Source organism: Cyprinodon tularosa, unplaced genomic scaffold, assembly GCF_016077235.1.
Source record: "Cyprinodon tularosa strain WSP-4 unplaced genomic scaffold, ASM1607723v1 ctg223, whole genome shotgun sequence".
NCBI classification, from domain to species: domain Eukaryota; kingdom Metazoa; phylum Chordata; class Actinopteri; order Cyprinodontiformes; family Cyprinodontidae; genus Cyprinodon; species Cyprinodon tularosa.
In genome coordinates this window covers 617,235-636,456 of record NW_024038833.1, presented here as the reverse complement: position 1 = coordinate 636,456, position 19,222 = coordinate 617,235, and the positions used below count along the sequence as shown (strand labels likewise).

At 38.3% G+C, this 19,222-nt stretch overlaps 2 protein-coding genes across 3 annotated transcripts; both read right to left on the bottom strand.

The window, feature by feature from the left end:
* Window positions 1-45: 45 nt before the first annotated feature.
* Window positions 46-7,408, bottom strand: lrrc23 (leucine rich repeat containing 23). The gene is made up of 8 exons (XM_038286334.1): window positions 7,244-7,408; window positions 2,132-2,241; window positions 1,851-1,971; window positions 1,634-1,775; window positions 1,360-1,490; window positions 1,138-1,274; window positions 822-1,023; window positions 46-731 (listed from the first exon to the last, which is right to left on the bottom strand). The coding sequence occupies exons 1-8, from the start codon at window positions 7,316-7,318 to the stop codon at window positions 699-701; spliced, it is 951 nt and encodes a 316-aa protein (XP_038142262.1). The 5' UTR covers window positions 7,319-7,408; the 3' UTR covers window positions 46-698.
* Window positions 7,409-7,625: 217 nt separating this feature from the next.
* rbm10 (RNA binding motif protein 10) lies at window positions 7,626-18,634 on the bottom strand. Of its 2 annotated transcripts, none has more exons than XM_038286300.1 (23): window positions 18,523-18,634; window positions 18,025-18,088; window positions 17,426-17,942; window positions 17,164-17,334; window positions 17,006-17,075; window positions 14,322-14,395; window positions 12,415-12,501; window positions 12,262-12,322; window positions 12,018-12,176; window positions 11,768-11,928; window positions 11,148-11,245; window positions 10,926-11,013; window positions 10,660-10,831; window positions 10,463-10,548; window positions 10,310-10,391; window positions 10,113-10,204; window positions 9,832-10,008; window positions 9,460-9,624; window positions 9,302-9,358; window positions 8,955-9,152; window positions 8,627-8,674; window positions 8,493-8,548; window positions 7,626-8,357 (listed from the first exon to the last, which is right to left on the bottom strand). In XM_038286300.1, exons 2-23 carry the CDS (start codon window positions 18,039-18,041, stop codon window positions 8,270-8,272), a joined length of 2,724 nt encoding a protein of 907 aa, XP_038142228.1. In that variant the 5' UTR covers window positions 18,042-18,088; window positions 18,523-18,634; the 3' UTR covers window positions 7,626-8,269. The 2 variants fall into 2 exon arrangements, with proteins under 2 accessions (XP_038142228.1, XP_038142229.1); XM_038286301.1 differs by having other exon boundaries at window positions 8,955-9,149.
* Between the last annotated feature and the right edge of the window lie 588 nt (window positions 18,635-19,222).

The window sequence follows — 19,222 nt, the reverse complement described above, 5'->3', positions numbered from 1 at the left end:
ACAACTCTTTAAAACAAAAACCATCAAAGCATGCTTTTATTTATTTAATTATTATAAATGCCTTTATTCAAATTTGTTTGTACAGTAACACAAAAAATGAATCCTTAACAGACAACCCTGTAACAAAAGCAAGTTGTGTTTACACATCTGTTATTTGTCTTTTCCCATGTAATATAAATACAGTAAAATACAGCAAATAATAAGAAAGAGAAAGGGTATTAATTGGAGTAGTTTAACTAGGATGTTGTGTCATATGAGATATCTAAGGTATTACCTAGAAATGTTTAATCATACATATTAGCCCGTGTTTATAATGCATGCATTGTCTACACACAGTTATAATGTAACTGCTCCTTTAAATCTGAAGCTGAGAGACTGCCTACAAGGAAGTAAGGTCAGATTCTGCCCCATCATCCTTACTCAGGGAAAGAAGAGTGCAACTAGAACAATGTACTGTTCACATACAAGATCCCGTTTCCAGCCCATTTTATTCCCTTATGGCCAGCTGTCTTGTATCAAATTACCATTCATTGCAATAAAATTAATTTAACTGAATTGTTTTTAATTGCTTAAATGTTAACAAATTCTGCAGAGCAATTATCACACAAGAGATATGCTTTTCAAATAAATGTGCAATCAGTGTTGCAGCTTCCTTCTTAAAAAAGTACACTTCCCCATACTAGCCATCTTTTGAAATCTTATGGTGCAGGTATTTCCTCTTCTTTAAGTTCCTGAAACAACACACATTTGTATTTGCATACAGTGATGTTGATTAAATACAAGAACAAGAAAGTGATGGGGGAAAAAATGCATATTCTCACCCTCATCGCCCTCCGAGCTTCGGTTCTCTCTTCAAGGCTTACTGTGACTTTGTTAATCCTGTCCAGCTGAGGCAACAGCATCAGTACTCCCATTCGATAGTCTGTTTCCTCCAATGGGTTTTCAGAAAGGACCAAAACTCTGAGTGTTTTTGCCACAAGGCCAAGGCCTTCTAAGGCTTTTTCATCAGCGATTACATTTCCTCTAAGGGAGAGAAAAATAGAAGTGTTAAAAAAGAATCTTCAAAGACATTTATTTACTGATTCTCTGTCGGTATACTTAGGAACTATTTTAGTTCTCCTGTTTTTACTACAATACCTGACATTCAGGTACTGAAGACTCCTCATGTTGGGACTGAGCCCATCCAGAGTTTCCAGATGATTGTCTCGCAGATGTAGAGTTGTGAGGCATTCCAACTTCTCAAGACCCTCAAGGCGTTTGATAAGATTTTGAGCCTGTGGAAATAAAATGTATCTGCTATATGCAGTCACTGTACTGTAATTAGTGTTTAATTTATCAAGCTTACAATGCTTTTATTACCAGATATAACTTTTGCAGGTTTGGAAGATCAATGCCATCAGTGGTATCTAGGTAGTTTCCTCTTAGCTCAAGAGTAACCAAATTGGCAAAGACACCACTTTGCAAACCATTTATTGTCTTAATTCTATTACCTAAGAGAGAAATTTCAGAGTGTTACATGTTTTAACTTATTTCAGTTATTAACAATTGATTTGGTTTAAAGGATATATGGTTATATAAATATATGTGAGATCTATTTGACTGTTTTTTTAGTACATATGTGAAAAGGAGAGACCTTGAAGTATGAGGGTCTCTAGGGCTGGTCCAACCAGAGCATCTATGTCTGTTAGCCGGTTTACTGACACACTCAGCCATTGTAGAAAGGTAAGCTCAGCAAAAGGTTGCCCTTGAAATGATACCAGAGCATTCCTGTCAACCTGCAACAGAGAAGATGTAAAATTTGGTGTTCACCTACGTATGTAAACATACTAGTTTAGTAGGAACGTTCTTGCCTTCAGCCAAAGCAAATAGCTCAGAGTTGCCAAAGGAGAAAGATCAGCGATGTAGTTGTTTGATAAGTCCAGATAACGTATATGAATATAACTACTGATTGCAGCTATGTCAGTCAGCGCTCTGAAAGAGAGACACAAGAAAAAAACTGTTTGAAATCTATCTGAATGCAACAATATTTTCTCTAAATCTGTTCTTGGTATTTTATTATCATAAGACACACTTTCCAATAGTTAAAGGAGTATTCTGACACTAAACCTTGTCTCACCACAACTTTGCTTACTTTTCTTTAAGATCCAGTTTGACAAATGCATATTCTAGATACTTCTCTGTCCGGGAGAGTAATGAAAGCCCCTCAGTGATCATGTCTTTGCTCAAGGGACACAACTGAATCTGCGGAAAAACAGACATAAATCAGTTTTGTACCATCCCTTAGTGGTTCTTTAACTCTGAGAGAAAAATGCTTTCAACACAAGAACAGAGAAAAAAAGATTAAATGTTGGCATGCTGGGAGCAATTTATGTTTCAATGTCTGGGTTAGGTCCTGGTGGTTAAATATTGATCTGAAGTCAAGTTTTCCTCGTATAACCAATATATAAGCTGTGCCTGTATCCTTGATGATCATTGAGCTTTTCAGGTATTCTTTTTAGGTTGGGTTGAAGTCTGCTAAGGCTGCACTGATAAATAGGAAGAAGATAGACAGATTCGTACTGCATCTGCCAAAAATATCAAGCTCTACTTGGGGTTGGTATGTTGAAGAATAAGACAAACCAAAAAATGTATACTCTTAAAGTATGAGCATGACCTCTACCAACGGTCATAAAATAAGCTTGTACCCAGGATCGATGTCTTTCAATTATGAAAGACATCGATCCTGGGTACAAGTTACTACTACTACAAAAAAAAAAAAAAAAAAATCCTCCCAGTAGACTGAACAGATTTTAGTGAAATATCCTAGTCTACTGTAGGGAATTCAGGTCTTGGTGCCAAAGCAAATTGGCTTAATCACTCTATTTAGTAAGTAAAACATATCAATTAACTACACTTATACTAATATATTCCAGCCTTTGTTGCTGTTTAAAATGACTTTATGCTTCTATCCAAAGAAGACACAAAATCTAAGATTAGAATATTTCATCAGATGAATCTAAAAAAAAAAAAAAAAATCATTTGGGGGGCTTATAAAGGACTATCTTCTAAAATGTTGTTTAATCTGAGAAATGAGCCTCATCAGAACACACACTCATTTGCTGGGTATGACTGTAGATAAGGAGAGGAGGGGAGGGCTCGGAGAAAAGCTGCTGCTAAACTGCATTGAAAGAAGTCAGCTGAGGTGTTTGTCATGTGATTGGGATTCCTTCTGAGAATTTGAAACTTTTCTCTATACTTTTCTCTATACCAGAAGAAATGTCCATGTCGAATCCTGCTAAAGCAATGGAACATAAACGGCTAAAAAATAAAATAAAGGGATCACTCAAAAACACATCCTAAATCTGAATAAATTAAATATTCTTATTAAATACTTTGCTCTGTACAAAGTTGAATGTGCTGACAACAAAATCACACAAAAGTCATCAATGGAAGTCAAATTTATTAACCAATGGACGACTGGATTTGGAGTCACACACAAAATTAAAGTGAAAAGCACCCTACAGGCTGAACCAATTTTGATGTTATGTCCTTTAAAAAGTCTAAATGAGGGTCAAGATTGTGTGTGGCCTCCATGTGCCTGTATGACCTCTCAAAAACGTTGTAATGTCTGAGCATCCGCCAACTCCTGGACAGTCTATGTTGCAACTTGACGTTGGTGGATGGATCAAGACATGATGTCCCAGACGTACTTAATGAGATTCAGGTCGGTGGAACGGGCGGGCCAGCTTCAATGCCTTCATCCTGCAGGAACTGCTGACAGACTCCATCCACATGATGTCTGAATGCCAACCATCCTGCACAGTGTTGGGATGTGAGCACAACCCCCATCTGTGGACGTCAGTCCCTCAAACCATCCGCATGGAGTCGGTTTCTAATGGTTTGTGCAGACAAATGCATATTTGTGGCCTGCTGGGGGTCTGTTTGCTAGGGTCTGGCAGTGCTCCCCCTGTTCCTACTTGCACAAAGGCAGAGGTAGCTGTCCTGCTGCTGGGTTGTTGTGCTCCTATGGCCTCATCCACGTCTCCTGGTGTACTGGCCTGTCTCCTGGTAGGGCCTTCAGCCTCTGGACATTACAGCGAGAGACACAGCAAGCCATCTTGCCTCAGATTGGATTGATGTGTCATCCTGAATGAACTGCACTACCTGAGCCACTTCTGTGGATTGAAGAGTCCTACTCATGCAACCATGATTGTGAAAACACCACCAACATTTAACAAACATCAGCCAGAGAGCATAGGTACAGGGAAGAGGTCTGCGGGTCCCACCTTCAGAACCAATTCTTTGAGTGTGTCTTAATTTCCAATAATTTCCACCTGTTGTCTATTCTATTTAGAAAACGGCAAGTGGAATTGATTGTCAATCAGTGCTGCTTCCTAATGGTGCGTTCTGACCAGACGCTGTGTCTGCGGCGAATGTAGTGGATTCACATAGAATTTCTATACGAATGGCACAGGGAAGAGAGGCGGAGCAGCCATCTGTGAATCCCACGTGGAGAGGGCGTTCTTTGCTCCGCAGTTACCTTGTGCTATTTGATAGAACTGAGCTGTTGTCAAACAGCATATAGCTGAATACCATCATGGGGAACAGAGACATCTAGACATCCCTCCTTGGCCCCCAGTGATCTGATTTCAGATAAACATAAAGCGGAATGGATGAACTGTTAAAACCAACATTTACAGTTTGACTGTTTGTTTTGGATAGCAACAGAGTTAAATTTCGGTCCAATTTGCATGTTTTCTAAGCCATAACATGGCTTTTGTTTTTCTTTTCTATAAAGCCTGGAGATCCACACTACTCAAAACATTTTAAATTGAGAAAGTTTCCTGGATGGGAGCGAAACGTCTTTAAAGTTGGAAAAAAAAGTCCAGTGGTTTTGTTTTCAGCTTTTTTTGGAATGACTATGACCTGGATGACTGAGCACATACAGTTATACCTTACTATATACTGTATGTGCGCCTGGTGAAGAAAAGCAGAAACATTGGTAAATGTACAAAAAAGACATTTCAAGAGTCTTCATGAGCTGAAGCATGCTGAAGACAAAACCAGCATCAGGGTAAAAAAATAAATAAATAAAATAAAATAAAATCAGGTGGTGGTGGTGGTGGGGGGGGGGGGGGGGTTAGGTCAAAAACACTAAATTAAGTAACAAGCTAAGAATGATCTAAACAAGTCAAAACTGCTTTACAAAGAGTGTTACTTTCTTTCAACAGTTTTTTTTTTTTTTTTTACAACAGTTGAATTATGAAATGAAATGAATTTATGACATGATGTGGAAGGTGTTGCAACAGTTGAACATTTGTTTTTTTGGACTATTGTGAAAGATGTGTCCAGTAATCATAGTCCAGTAATCTTAGCAGACAGAGGTACGTTTAATACATAAATGGTAATTGGAAGGTCCAATCGCCTTGGAGCAGTTGAAAGAGGAATAAGAAAAGTGCTGTAACCGTCCCTAAACTCATCTCTTAATGAGGAAAATAAAAAATGCAGAGTAAATGTTTTTGTAGTTTACTACGGAAGAGGATTGCGGCCATTGAAAGAAAAAAAAAAAAAAGTTAACTGATATTTAAATATTATTTCAGTTTGATAATGGGAAAAAGTCAGAATTCTGACTTTTTTCCTCAGAATTTTTACTGAATTCTGACAGCTAACAAACATGTTAGCATCAAGCTGTAGTCATGTCTGTTTTAGAGATTAGCTCTCTTGTTTTAATGACCTTCTGCTTCTCCATTAATAAAATAGCATCACTGGGGACTCCTCAGGCATGTAAAAAGTTGCCTAATTTCGTCATTTTTCAACAATGTCTCACTGGCCCTCCCAAACAACTCACATCTTTGTCAGTGAAGCAGACTACTACCACATCTCTTCCTTCATGGTGCCCATCTACATCAAGATCCAAAATTAGGAGATTAGTCAGAATTCTGAGGAAAAAAAAAAAAACGTAATTCTGAGAATTAAAAAAAATAATTCTGTGATTAAAGTCAGAATTCTGACATTAAACCTTTATACAGCAAGTTACCAGTTTTGATCACTTGCCTTACTAATGGAGTCCCCCCGTCCCTCGGTGAGGTCTACAAGCACTACATCTATATCCAGCCATGCAGCAAAGATCCTGCTACATGGCTGTACATCTTACTTTGGCATTTGACCAATTAGATGAGATCTTGAATGATATATTACCTACTGTACATTAAGTTGAAAAGTAAAAGTAAACAATTCAAGAACAAAAAAGGTAAAAAGCTAATTGAAAAGTAAAGTTAGAAAGTTAATAAGCCATAACTTAACATAAATATAACATAAATGCCTCTAAGGTTATGTTGGACCAAAAAATGTGTCCTTTCACTCTCAGAATGTTTTTCATGAATTTCTTATAGAATAACTTTTATTTTTCTTAATGTATTGGGGCAAGTAGGCGTTTCCTGTTATCACATTTACATTAATTTTGCCCACCAAAATATCCATATTTTTTGAATGTTACAAAGGTAAAGGTCTGGTCCTGGATTCCAATAACGTTATTGGCTGGAAATTTTGATTTTCAAAGTATTTCACTGAATAAAGTCAGAATTCTGAGAAGAAAATCAGAATTCCGAGATTAAAGTGAGAATTCTGACTTTTCTCATATTATACTGAAATAAAATTAAAAAATCAGTGAACTTTTTTTTTTTTGCTTGTTTTTTCCAGTGGCCCTAATCCTCTTCCGTAGTTTTCCAACTAGCAATGAACACAAAAATACGATCGATGTTTATCCCCTCTGAAAGTCAGGTTTTACAGCGAGTGCACATGATTTTAGAAGCAAAATCGTAAACAACGTTCAGCTGATTTAATTGGATAAAGGTTTTTGAATTATGCCGACAGTCCCTTGGAGAAGAAAACCCAAACAAAACTACAATCACGGGCCAAGCGGTTAAAAAATAGCAATAGTCCGACCGAGTACGCCTCCAAAGAACAAGTGAGCTAATAATTTATATCATTTTAAGATAGTTTTCAGAAAATACCTGTCAAAATTCCTATCAAAAACCTCTTTGTATGTTGATTATTTTTATTCCAAATTTCTCGGGTGGGCTGTCAAGCGGTTAAAAAGCGTGACTGAATGAATACACCAATTTAGTTTGCCTACAATAACACAACTGTTATGAAAATGTAAAGAATATGTTGTTTCTATATCTAAAACCCGCTGATCGATGGTCAAAATAAATGCTTGCCGCGTCGTTCCGCCATTAAAAAAAAAAGTTTAAACTCTCAGTACCTCATCAAGATCTTCGTCTTCTTTAAAATCCTCCAATCCCTCTTCAGACAGGGTATCAGAATGTGTGTCAGACATCGGGAATGTGATATTATAGTTAACCTGTTGGTAGAAATAGCTTTTAAAAGTATTAACCAGGCTTTAAGATGAAAACCTGTCAGTTTGTCGCTATGGCGGCACTGTTTGTTGAGTTACCATGGAAACCACACAAGCTCAGCCAACAACTGTTAGGCTTGATGCTCTTTATATTCGGGATGTTGCACTACATTTGTTAACTTCTGCAACAGATTCCGTTTTTTGGTGAAAAAATAAAAACAGATGACGAAATTTCTTAAAATGTTGAAACATATCGATTTCACTTAACTTCAATTACATCACATTGGTGTAGATGGAAGTGTTTCTTTATTCTTATTTACATTAGCTTAAAGAAACAGTCACATTAATGGACAAATACATTGACAAAAATAATGTTATCTAAAGACAATTATTTCAATGTAAAATAAAAGTGAGAAACAATGACCCTTTTTTAAATTCATCTACAAACTAACGGCGAAGCAAAGCTTTATCACGTTCAGGGGTTAAAGTGTTAGCCTGAACGGGTGAAGAGAAGTGCTCACCTAAAAATATACACTTTATGCCCAGATCATTCATTTACTGAGTGACAAGGCATGCATGTTTAAAGAAAAACCAAAAGAACATGGTGCATAGACAGATATTACAAATTCTCATTCGCTGACAAAAATATCTGTTCTCAACCGATCTTGAAATTTCAAGCAGCAAATATTTATCTATGCTAACAAATTTTATTACAAAAGGTAATGAGAAATGAAAACTGCATTATGTAGGAAGCAAGCAAAAAGGTGCAATTTGTGCAATATTCCAATGTTTACTGCTACAGGAACACTTCATGAGACTATTACCATAGTTGAGGTAATTATTATATTTGTCCAAAAGTAAGAGGTTCTATAAGATGTTAACTTTAAACAAAATATATTTCCTGTGGCAGGAGAATTTTTAAAAAGCAAGTGGTTACTCCACATGCATGTTGCGCGACAGGAGCCCCTTCTTAACGCCTCCTTGCAGCATCCTTTCACCAAGACTGGTTCCTGACAAATCTCTAGAGAAGTAAAGAAAGCACAAGTTAAGCACATGCAACTGGAGCAACCTGATTTAAAGACAGAAAAAAAATCCTTCAATAGCTTCAAAACAAGTCATTTTACTTTTCCTACTTTTAACAGTCAAAGTCTCTTACGTTGGACTAAACTTCCTCTTTTTAGCTTCTGGTGGTTCACCTCCATCCATTTGTCTCTGCATCAAAAAGTTAGAACATTCACAGTTAATCCAGTGAACATTAGTGTCCTTATTACCCATTAAAGATTAACCAACCTCCTTGCCAAAAGCTTCCATCTGAGCTTTTCTTTGCTCCAGGTTTTGCTGAGAACACAAAGGTGAAAGGTCACAAAACAACATACAGGCAAACTGGCTTTTTTTTTCTTCTTGCATTTAAGTCCGTCATATTTTGGGTTGTTTTAAAAGAAGAAAAAACATTAGGAATAAATTCAAGATACATGTAGAAAGAGAATATATACATTTGTCAAATCTGCTGTAATCAACTACAAAATAATATATCCTTGCTGTTGTAGTTTTTTTCTGTTTCTTTTAAAAATAGATGTATTTTACAAATTGTAGATGTTTGCCAAAAACTAAGTATTACTTTATGGAGTTCAGAGAGCTGTTGGTGCCTGATGAGAGCCTCTTTGCTGGGGAACTGCCTTCGACAGAGCAGACAGGCCAGCTTCACCCAGTCTGTCAGTCTGCCTTCCTTCTCGTCTTTGTCTGCTCCTTCATCTTCACTGTCAGTTTCTGCACTGTAGGCCGGGACCAGACCAGACTGCTGAGGTGGCGAATGCTGCTGGAGTCAAGGCAGGAGAATGAGGCATAACATAAATATGTTGCATTGTAATATCTTAGAGATTTAAAATAATTAATAATAAAGATGCATTTTTCTGACTGAGAACCTTCATCAGCACATTTTTCTACAGTATTCAACTATATGCATACCTCTGTACTTTGTCGGATCTGGTCCAGAAAACTCTGAGTTCTTTCAGACAGCGCGCCCTAAGAGACGGAACATTTAGTAAGTTTAGATGGATAATTAAATCTACTCTCTCACACATTAATTTCTCTTCCATCCTCCTGAGGACCACAGGTGTTGGCACCTTTTTCTCCAGAACAGCGTAGCCAGCATCAGCACTTGCAGACTCCCTGTAATCGTCCAAGCGTCCTCGGGAGGAAGAGCCGACAGCAGGTGACGAAGAGACAGAACGCATGTTTTCCTTTTGCCTGTTGAGACTTTTAGCCCAGCGCTCCATATCTTTGGCAATCTGGGAAATACAGAAAATAAATAACTATGTAAGAAAAATATATATGGGTGAAAAACATTTTTAAAAACAGATTAAAAGAGATACTAAAATAGAATCTTTCAAAAAAAAAAATTAGAAACTTTTTTTAACTGAATTTCGCACAATAACATAATAAATATACTCTGCAAATGTGACAGATCTTAAACTTGTATCTAGTTTGTGGCATACCTGTTGAGCAGTTTTACTCTTCGGTTTCTCTTTCTTTTCTTTGCTTGCAGTGGTGTCTGAAGAGGATGCACCATCCTTTAGAGTGGCTTCAGCGTTTGATTGGCTGGGAGCAGGAGTGTAGGTTTGCTTCTCTCCATCCCAGTACATGTACTGCTGAGTGTTAGAGTTGTAGTAGTACTGTCATGAAGAGATACCCAAGAAGAAGTGATGAGGGGTTAATGAAAAATAAATAAAACACTACTGCTGTTTGCTCTGCAGTCTGACCAGAGTAGGTAGATTACCTGAGAATTTGGGTCATAATAGAGTCCTGTGAATGGGTCATAATAAAAACCTGAGCTTTCCTCATACTGGTAGGTGGAGACATCTGGTACAGCTGAAAATAGATACAGATAAAATTATGCTAAATCCTCCTTATCAAATTTTACAACCTGCAGGTTTGCTATAGGTATGTTGTAGATTCTTCCTAGAAATCACTCACGATATTGTTTGAGCTCATGTTCAGTGCCGGGGGTGGCAGGTTGACTTGGAGCAGCTGGTTGTGGTTTTCCAACAATCTCAGCCTGTGGGAGGTACAGCTCTTAAACCACAGAACAATAGACAGGAAAGATGGGAAAGAAAAGAAACTACATACCTGTGTGGCTGGTGTGAGGATTGCTGGGATGGCAGACAGCTGCCCAGCTGCTGAACCAAGTTTTACAGCCTCAGATGAAATAACAGCTAAATGAGCAAGAAAGCATCATGGTAAAAAAATAAATAATAAAAAAGATACAGCTTTACAGAAATATATAAAAGGCCTCCTTTATATCTTAGAGAATTAATCACACCAACCTGGGTTCCCTCCTCCTGAGTATGCTCCATTTAGTGCTACTCCTGCACCAGGCAGGGCTGCAATCCTGGAGTCTGTGTCTGGCCCAGGGTAAGCCTGCCCCTCTTGAGCATAAGTTACTGCTGCCCCCTGCTGGTAAACTGCTGCACCATCACCTGATCCATTTGGATTGTTCTAAAAATAAATCATTACAAACATTAAATAAACATGGAATTTAGTAAGAACTCCTTTATTTTCCAGTAACAATAAGGGAAGTTGGGCAGGTTACCTGTGATATAGCCCACTGGGCAGCAGCTATAGCAGTGCTGGCCACTGTAGCAGCGCTCACTCTGCTCCCCTCAGTCACAAAGACGTCACTGATGTGGACAACAACAGAGAGATTCTTCCTTATTCTAGTTAAACCCTTGCTTAAGCAATCTCCTTTAATCTCACGCTATAAAATAAAAGTTATGTGATGATGCAGACTCTTAATATTCTAGATATATTTTACCGTTTGGAACCTTTGGCAAACTCCACTACAATAGCCTTGCCGTCAATAGATAAGGGGGGCTGGAGAGCCTGCAGAATCTGAAGCAGCTGTGAGGCCTCCTGTTGATAAACAAAGGTCATAGAAAAAATATTACCCATGTTAAAGATAAGTTCATTTCAGGATATCAGTACAGGAAACTAACAGGTTCAACCATGCTGTGTTTTTTTTTTGGGGGGGGGGACACCCTTAGAGATGTCATTTAGCAGATGACCTAAAGTCTAAAGAAAACAAAAAGGCAGATTCCTTCATTTCAAAGTCATGAACCCACAACTGAATGGGAGGCGAGTTCTGATGTGGCTACCATTGATGCAAATGGATGTGAAAATTAGATTAGCACATTTAATTACACTTTTACAGAAGTCTACCTAATTAAACCAGTGGCAAACATACTACATACTTTATGCTGTATTGCTAATCAACAACTGTGTGTTTTTTTTTTATTAGATGTGATATTTGCCCACAGTAAAACCCAAACGACAACAACAATCCCTGACAGAAGGTTCTACGGTTACACTAAAATAAGCGAAGGGAATTTTATTTACAAGACAATTTATCAAAACCCCCTTTTTTTTTATTCTTACCACTATTGTAGAAAGCTGCAGAAAAGCAAAGCCTCTATTTAGATGTGTGTGTTTATCCTTGATCAGGCGAACGTTGGAAGAAGAGAGGGTGGCGAATGGAGCCAATGCCGACAAAATGGCTTCGACTGTCGTATGAGGACCAAGGTTTCTAAGAATCAAAGCTGTAGACATGCAGACAATGTGAATAATACCTACGTAATAAGTGGTAGAATTATCCTTTTTAAATTTAAAAGCTAATTTTAATGCCTACTGTCATTTGCAACATCTGCTGGCTGCGGAGCAGGACGGGGGAGAACACTGGGACCAGCAGGTTGGTAGGACACTGGCAGAGGCAGCAAGCCTTGGGTCCCTTCCTTCTGAACCACAAGAGGCACATCCTTTGGCAACTGTGGCAGCTTCAGCTCAGCCTCTAAGGAAAGACAAGACACCATTAATATATCACTGCAGAAGATAGAAGAGTGTATAGATTTATAGTACACTGCATGCAAATTTACCTGACTTTGGCACGCCACATTTAAAGCATTTCTCTCTTCTTTTGAAGTTTTGGACACCGCACTGTTTGAACGTATAATATAGCATTAGACGACTTGCAAAATAAACCACTACAATATATGTCTGATAGAAAAGGCAATTTAAACATGAAAAACCTTGTTACAGAGCCAGTCCTCATTGGCTCTTGGTTTGGGGTCACTGTAGTGCATAGACACTCGCTGTCCCATAATCAACAGCAATCCCTGAAGGGAAAAGCAAGAGAAGGAGGAGGGACAAAGAATGAGTTTCAGGGATAATGTCACACATGCCACAAAGAGGTCTCATCTCACAAGAGATGAAATTGAAAGAGAAGGAAGGAAGGAGAAAACAGAGAGAGAGAATCAGAACAGCTGAGACTTAAAAAAAGAGGAAAGAGGAAAGCAAAGAAATTCAACCTTCAGCTGTAGGAAATTCGGACGGACTGAGATGGTGTGTCTGTAGCTTTGGGGATTCCCGTATTTTATGGGATAATGTGTGTCATGTTTAAAATGTGTTATCCCTCCCCCCTTAAGGGGAAACTTTCCACAGATTACAGCAAAGCCCACACCACTGTAATCACCATCAAAACCTCATGACATCCTAAAATATGTAATAATGCTTAAAACAAAAGAATGAATAAAAAAAAAAAAAAAGAGAGACTTGTTATGTTTCTGAATAGACATAAAAATAACAGGGATGTTCAGATCAGGCTTTACAACTCCACCCCCCTCCCCACCGATACCGATCCGAGTCATTTAACATGAGGCATTTCAAGATACCGAGTCCCAGGCAGATGGCTCTTTAGGCCAATAATCAATGCCATGCATATGCTTGAAAACTCTGCAGCTGAACAGAAATACACTACATTTCATTAGCATTTGACCTATTTAACAATGCGGCCCTAAATTCTGCATTAGATCCATTTTTCTTAACAGCCATTGATATTTTATTGCTTTGGTTGTGCAGGACATCCTAAATATGCAGCTCCAATGCATATTTCCCTAGCTTAAATAGCTCCTATAAGGACCAAATACATCTCACCTACAAACACAAGGCTGTATCAGTTGTTTTTAAATCAATTTCTGACTCGACACAACCGGAAAACCCAAAAAAAAAAAATGTACATCTGAAGACGTTTTGCAGCAAAGCCATTTAAAGGCCAAGTTTCTATGTTGATATGCCACCGTGATAACATAGCTCAACAAATATTCACATGACTGTAAATAACACATAGAATAGCTTTATTCCTGCTTCATGTTACACTTGCAATGTGCCTAAAGTTTCAGCAGCTCTCTGTATTACACCAAGTGTTGCCTGCAAAAACATCTGAACCCAGCAAACATAGGCAGGTCCCATGAGACAGACAGACAGAAAACAGCAGAAGCCATTACAGTCCTTCTCTGTGAACAGAATCGTAAAAATGAAAACCCCTCAGGAAGGGAACAAAACGCAGCACGTCGGCTAAAATTTTGGAAATGGGACTAGATCCTGGTTGGCTCGCTGATGATGCAGCCGACTGATTAAACTCTACACCAACAACAGTTTTCAGCAGTAAAGTTTTGTCAGGGACTCCGATATCGATCATTGAAAAATGCCATGATTGTAACCCCGATCCAATACCCGTGTTCGGATCGGTACATCCCGATATAAAATACACCTTTTCCTTCACAGACTCTCCAAAGGTGGCAGAGTAAACAAAGGACTGATGCAAATTATTGCAGAATCAGTTCCTCCAATGGATAATGTTTAACTGTAGAGATAAGGTGACTGCAAGGTTCCATTTTAAAAACAAATTGGGCTGTTGTGTACTGAATACAAATACTCAGTTATGGAGGATGAATTTGCCCTTTATTGGATTTTTTGCATATGTGAAAAGAAAAACACAAGAATGCTTACCTGCCTCAGGCACAGAAATCAATCATTTTCTAGAGTGTGCAATTTGCAGAAAACCATTGTAGTGCACCTGATGTATGGATATGGTGTTTACTGATGTCCCACTGAATTAATCTATATGTGTATTTGTGTATGTGTTGGAGAGAGTGACCTGGTTGGTCTCCATCCAGCGGGTGGCCTCCTGTATGAGATTAAACTCGACGAAGGCGAATCCTCGACTCTGACCTGGATACCGCCCAGCGCCACAGCAACCGAACAACAACAACATAACAACAACGCAGTGTTTGGGTTAGTGCTTCATTTACAGAGCAGAGAAAGAGAGAGAAAAACCCTGCTTTGAGCCCTAATTAAAATTGTATATACACGACATGTTCTCTCCCATAAATTTTCTGCACAGGATGGGACTTATTTGGAGTCGGGGATTGAGAAGGAATACAGCCCACCCATCTGTTTGGGTCTGAACGCTTTAAAAAGACAGGCAGAGGTAACCAAGCGGCAACAAAACACACAGTAACACAAAACAAAACACCCACATCATTCTCATATTCTTAATTTAGACTGCAGTCTGCAAGAATAAAAAAATAAACACACCAAACTTTATCATCAGTGCCTTGCATAAGTATTCATACCCTTTACTAGGGCTGGACAATAATTCAATATAAGTATAGATTGCAATCAAAGTTTATGCTTAAAGGATCACGTTCTGGGTTTTATTTTTTTAATTTTTTTTAAAGAAAAGCTAACGAGGCAAAAAAAGAAAATAAAAAAAAAATAAGCCTAGCTTATACAGAATTCTGTTCTGTAGTCTAAGGCTTTTGTTTTCTTTATATCAATATTGAGATCATATCATTTTTACCAAAAGTGCTTAAATACGTTGTGATTTAGGTTTTGCCCACATTGTCCAGTCCTACCCTTTAAACATGGTTATATTTTGTCTGATTAAAACCAGACATTGTTGTACTTTATTGGGAGTTTCAATGATAGAGGAACACAAAATAGAGCAAGAGTTTAATGAATCTAAATTTTACAATAAAGACCTAAAAAAATGGGGCAGTTTGAAGAAGCATCTTTTATTTTAATAACAGCTACAAGTCTAAAGGAAACATTGTTACCACCTCAGTGTACCAAAAGTAAAGCCACTGATTCTAATTTGAATTTGGTGAGAAAACATTGACTTACCTGTTATAGAAACAAACATGTTTAAAGTAGTTTAAAACTCTACATCTCTGGCTTCATGTTTGGAGTTTTGTCCAAACTGACATCAATTCATTTTCAGTTAATTTGCTGCATTACTTCTAGAATTGGTCTGCATTTAGTGAGGTCTGCACAATATATGGTCATTATACCTTGGTATAAACAATCTAGAAAAGCCTGCTTAAAAAAAAATCTACATTGGTTATGTTTTATGTACCAACCGTCAGAAATAACGTGTCAAGGAATTTTGAATCTAAATTGATTGAATGCAATAAAAAGATTAAAAAAAGGTGCACACTGGCAAAGATGACAAAAGATTGAGGAAAGTGGTGGATTGATTGCAACCTATGTTATCTTTGCAATATTTTTTGCATTGCATTTTAATACTGTGCAGCCGAGTTTGGGTTCATGCATTCTGTTTGATCTGGCTTCTGCTCCCTGCTAATAATATTTGCTTTCCCATTGCAGCAAGATTCAGTAATCCACGTTGTGTACAGAGCATGTTCCCACTTACTGTTTGCATATATGGCTTTTTTCTTACCATCAATCCAAAATGTCCAGACTGCTGGAATCCATTGCTAACAGTGATCCTAACCAACCTAAACTGTGGTTTTCTGCAGCTCTGAGTTACCATGAGCCCATTTGTTAAGCGCTTTCCTTACCCAGCCTATCCGTTTGGACAGTAAACCATGCTTCTAGTCATGTGCAGAATAATATGCAAAAATTGGCATATTTTTCCTTAACACATTGCTACTTTGTGCTAGTGAACCACATGACATCGTTAAGAAAAATATTAATTGAACAAAATGGTAAAGATATAAATGGTATAAATACTATTGCAAGGCAACACATTTTACTTTGTGCAAAAAATCTAGATAAAGAACAAGCTGTATGCTTTTAATGATCAATCAAAGCTAATAAGCAGATAAAGACCAATCTAGGTGTGACAGAAACAGTATAGTGTTAAGAAGGGCAAGTGTGCCAGTGTCAGTAAAGCACACTTTACAGACAACCAGGAAGTTAGCAAGGTATGAATCCAAAGACACAATGACCTTAATGGGAAAACGGTAGGCAAAAATATGTAAATCAACCACGCAGCTGATCATTAGCAGCAATGCTTAACTCTCACACACAATTTATGGTTGAAATTTAAGCATCTTTCAAGAGTTTTAACATGGTAAGATTGTTCAGCTTGGGCAGATTTAAGATGGATGAAACAAAACTACAAACAGGTGAAGACAGTATGTGACACATGGAGAACAGGAAAATCCAGTTAATGAAGTGTCTTGGCTGAATGCCTGCATGTTTCCATGAGGCAACATTAGTAGGCCATAACGTAAAGGGCAGGTGGAATTTGGCTCAGTGAGAAACAGCAGGACAGAAACCAGAAGACCAAAGTAATGGCATAATATGACCAGTAGCTTGCTCTTCAAATGAACATTGAATCCCTAAAAAACTGCAATGTTCTAAAGCTGTCTTTTCCACACAATAACTGTCAAATAGCAGAGGGAAAAAGAAAGTGAAGGCAAACAACCGTAACACAAATGCTAAGTCTAGTTACCAAAAAGAGCAACAAAAGAACAGAGCCAGGAGTGGATGAGACTGACACAATGAGAAGGTAACCAGAGGACAAATTCTCACCGGATGATTTATTCCTCATAAGGCGAACTTCTCTCGGTTGGATCCCCTGCTCCTGAAGTTGTGCCCGAATCTTATTATAGCAAAAGAAAGTAGTTGTAGAATTACAAACACAAAAAGGTAAGCACCATCATTCCAGCGATGCTCAGAACAAATCACACCTCGTTTGCTGTGGCATTTGGTGGTAGCATGCGAAGCATGATGATGTTACTGGGCCTCTGGTTCTGGTCCAAGTCAGCACGGTAGTCCTGGTCTCTCTGATCCAGTTCCTCTGCAGACAGGTCTTGTCCTATGTTTTCACAGCCACCTTCTTCTGCTGCTTCTGGAAAAGTCTTTTAAAGTAGGTTGTGTAAAAATAAATAATTTCTTTAAAAAAAACAAAAAAAAGCATTGCAAATTATTGATTTTTTTCTTTGGACTTACTCTCCGCCTTCCACCGCCACGAGATCCCCTGTCCTCATCTCTCGATCTGAACTCTATCTGCTCAGGACGGGGAACCCAGTTAGCATCCCTCACCCCGGAGCACGAACCCCTGCTTTCTGGAAACCCTCTTCCACCTCTTTGCCGACCCCTTCCCTGCAGACTGCTCTGTATCTGCTCAAAGTCTTGTCTGAATCCGTCATCCTCACTTTGAAGGATGAGATGTGCACCATCAGGATGTGACTGAGAAAAGGGAGGCCACAGGGGGCTGTTTCCCTCACGGCCCATGTCACCTCTTGCGTTTCCTCTTCGGTGAAAATGTGGGGAACCTTGAAACCCTGCTGGGAACTCATGAACACCTACAGGCGACTCCTCAGGCATGTATAACCCATCATCCTCCATTCTGACTTCATGGACTCCCTCCTCATCCTCTTGCCCATAACCACGATAGTCCATGTCCCTGAAGTTGTGATCATTATGAGAACCACCATAGCGACCAAGGCGATCGCCTCGACCACCCCTAATAATTAAAGGAGAGAAAAAAAGCTTTTTAATAAATCATAAGGAAAACCCTTATGTGAAAAAAAATCACATTTACTCACCTCCGCTCATAATCCATTTCTCCCTCACAATTTCCTCAAATTACCAGTTTCTTCTCGATGAAATCTTTAGAACATAAGATTATAGTGACAGCAATGAGTTACTGAGAGCATTCAGGTAAGTAAACAAAAGTAAAGACAGGTTACATTGCAGTGTTGTTGAATACGATCAATAGGAAGCATTTTTTAGCTGCACACACCAATATAACTTTATTCGTTTTCTATCCTTTGCGCCCAAATTCTGAAACAAACTTAAAAATAAGAGTTTACAGTCTCAAATAGCTAATAGTAAATACATTCAGTTTGTGAGAGCAGTTAATACGTATATCTTATCTAGAGTATCAGAACTTAAAAGTACAGCGGTCATATCTGCTAGATGCTAGGCTAACCACCTTAGCATGAGGTTGGCTAGCAAGACTACGGTTTAACACGCCGAGTCTAACGGCTGTCAGTTGTCACAAAACAAAATGCTTATTAGGACAAAACAGATTTAATACGTACCTTGGATGCTTTTTGTCTAACGACCCTTTGTGATATGATAAATGGAAGCGCGGGTGAGTGAGACGTTTTATTTATTTATATTTCAGTTTACCAAGTCTAAAATGGCCACAGGAAGGACGTCAGAGAGGGCGGGAGATAACCCTTATTCTCTATTTTGATTGGTGAATAGTAGATATGCAGGTACGCGGTTCTAAACGTCTAAAGTTCAGGCGTTTCGCTCGCGCAAACATTGATTGGCCAATAATGTAGAGCAGACGATAAAACAGAATACATATAGTCATTTGGTACCTTTGAAAGCTTTTATATAATTTAATGAAAACGCATGCATTTTTTTTAAATTCCTTTACATGAATTACCAAACCATTTCCATTTGTGAAAACATATCTTTGGAAATAAGACCCATCTTTGCATCTATAAAATAAAGGGGGGAGGGTATTTAAATACAACTTTAGTAGCAACCTAGGCTAATTAATAAATAAATTAAAACCTATGAGTCTAGAAAGGGCAAAACAAAAAAAAAACAAAAAAAGTCTAAGACTATGGAGTGCAGGATCTACAAACAGAGGAACCATTCATGCCAGGATGCACTCCTACATTAAATACGTAAAGAGTGCATTACAGACCCAATCAGGAGGTCACCAAAACACAATAAAAACCGAAGCACTGCTGTCCTGTTTCCTCCAGGAATGTCGGTGTTCAT

What these genes read in the sequence shown, in the direction of transcription:
- lrrc23 (XM_038286334.1), bottom strand. Translation starts at nt 7,318, where the DNA reads ATGTCTGACACACATTCTGATACCCTGTCTGAAGAGGGATTGGAGGAT. An exon ending in AGAGACCCTCATACTTCAAG is followed by an intron (nt 1,491 to 1,633) that starts GTCTCTCCTTTT and finishes TTTCTCTCTTAG; the next exon opens with GTAATAGAATTAAGACAATA. An exon ending in CTTCAGTACCTGAATGTCAG is followed by an intron (nt 1,024 to 1,137) that starts GTATTGTAGTAA and finishes TCTCTCCCTTAG; the next exon opens with AGGAAATGTAATCGCTGATG.
- rbm10 (XM_038286300.1), bottom strand. An exon ending in AGCAGATGTTGCAAATGACA is followed by an intron (nt 11,929 to 12,017) that starts GTAGGCATTAAA and finishes GCATGTCTACAG; the next exon opens with CTTTGATTCTTAGAAACCTT. An exon ending in CCCAGTGGGCTATATCACAG is followed by an intron (nt 10,832 to 10,925) that starts GTAACCTGCCCA and finishes ATTTATTTTTAG; the next exon opens with AACAATCCAAATGGATCAGG.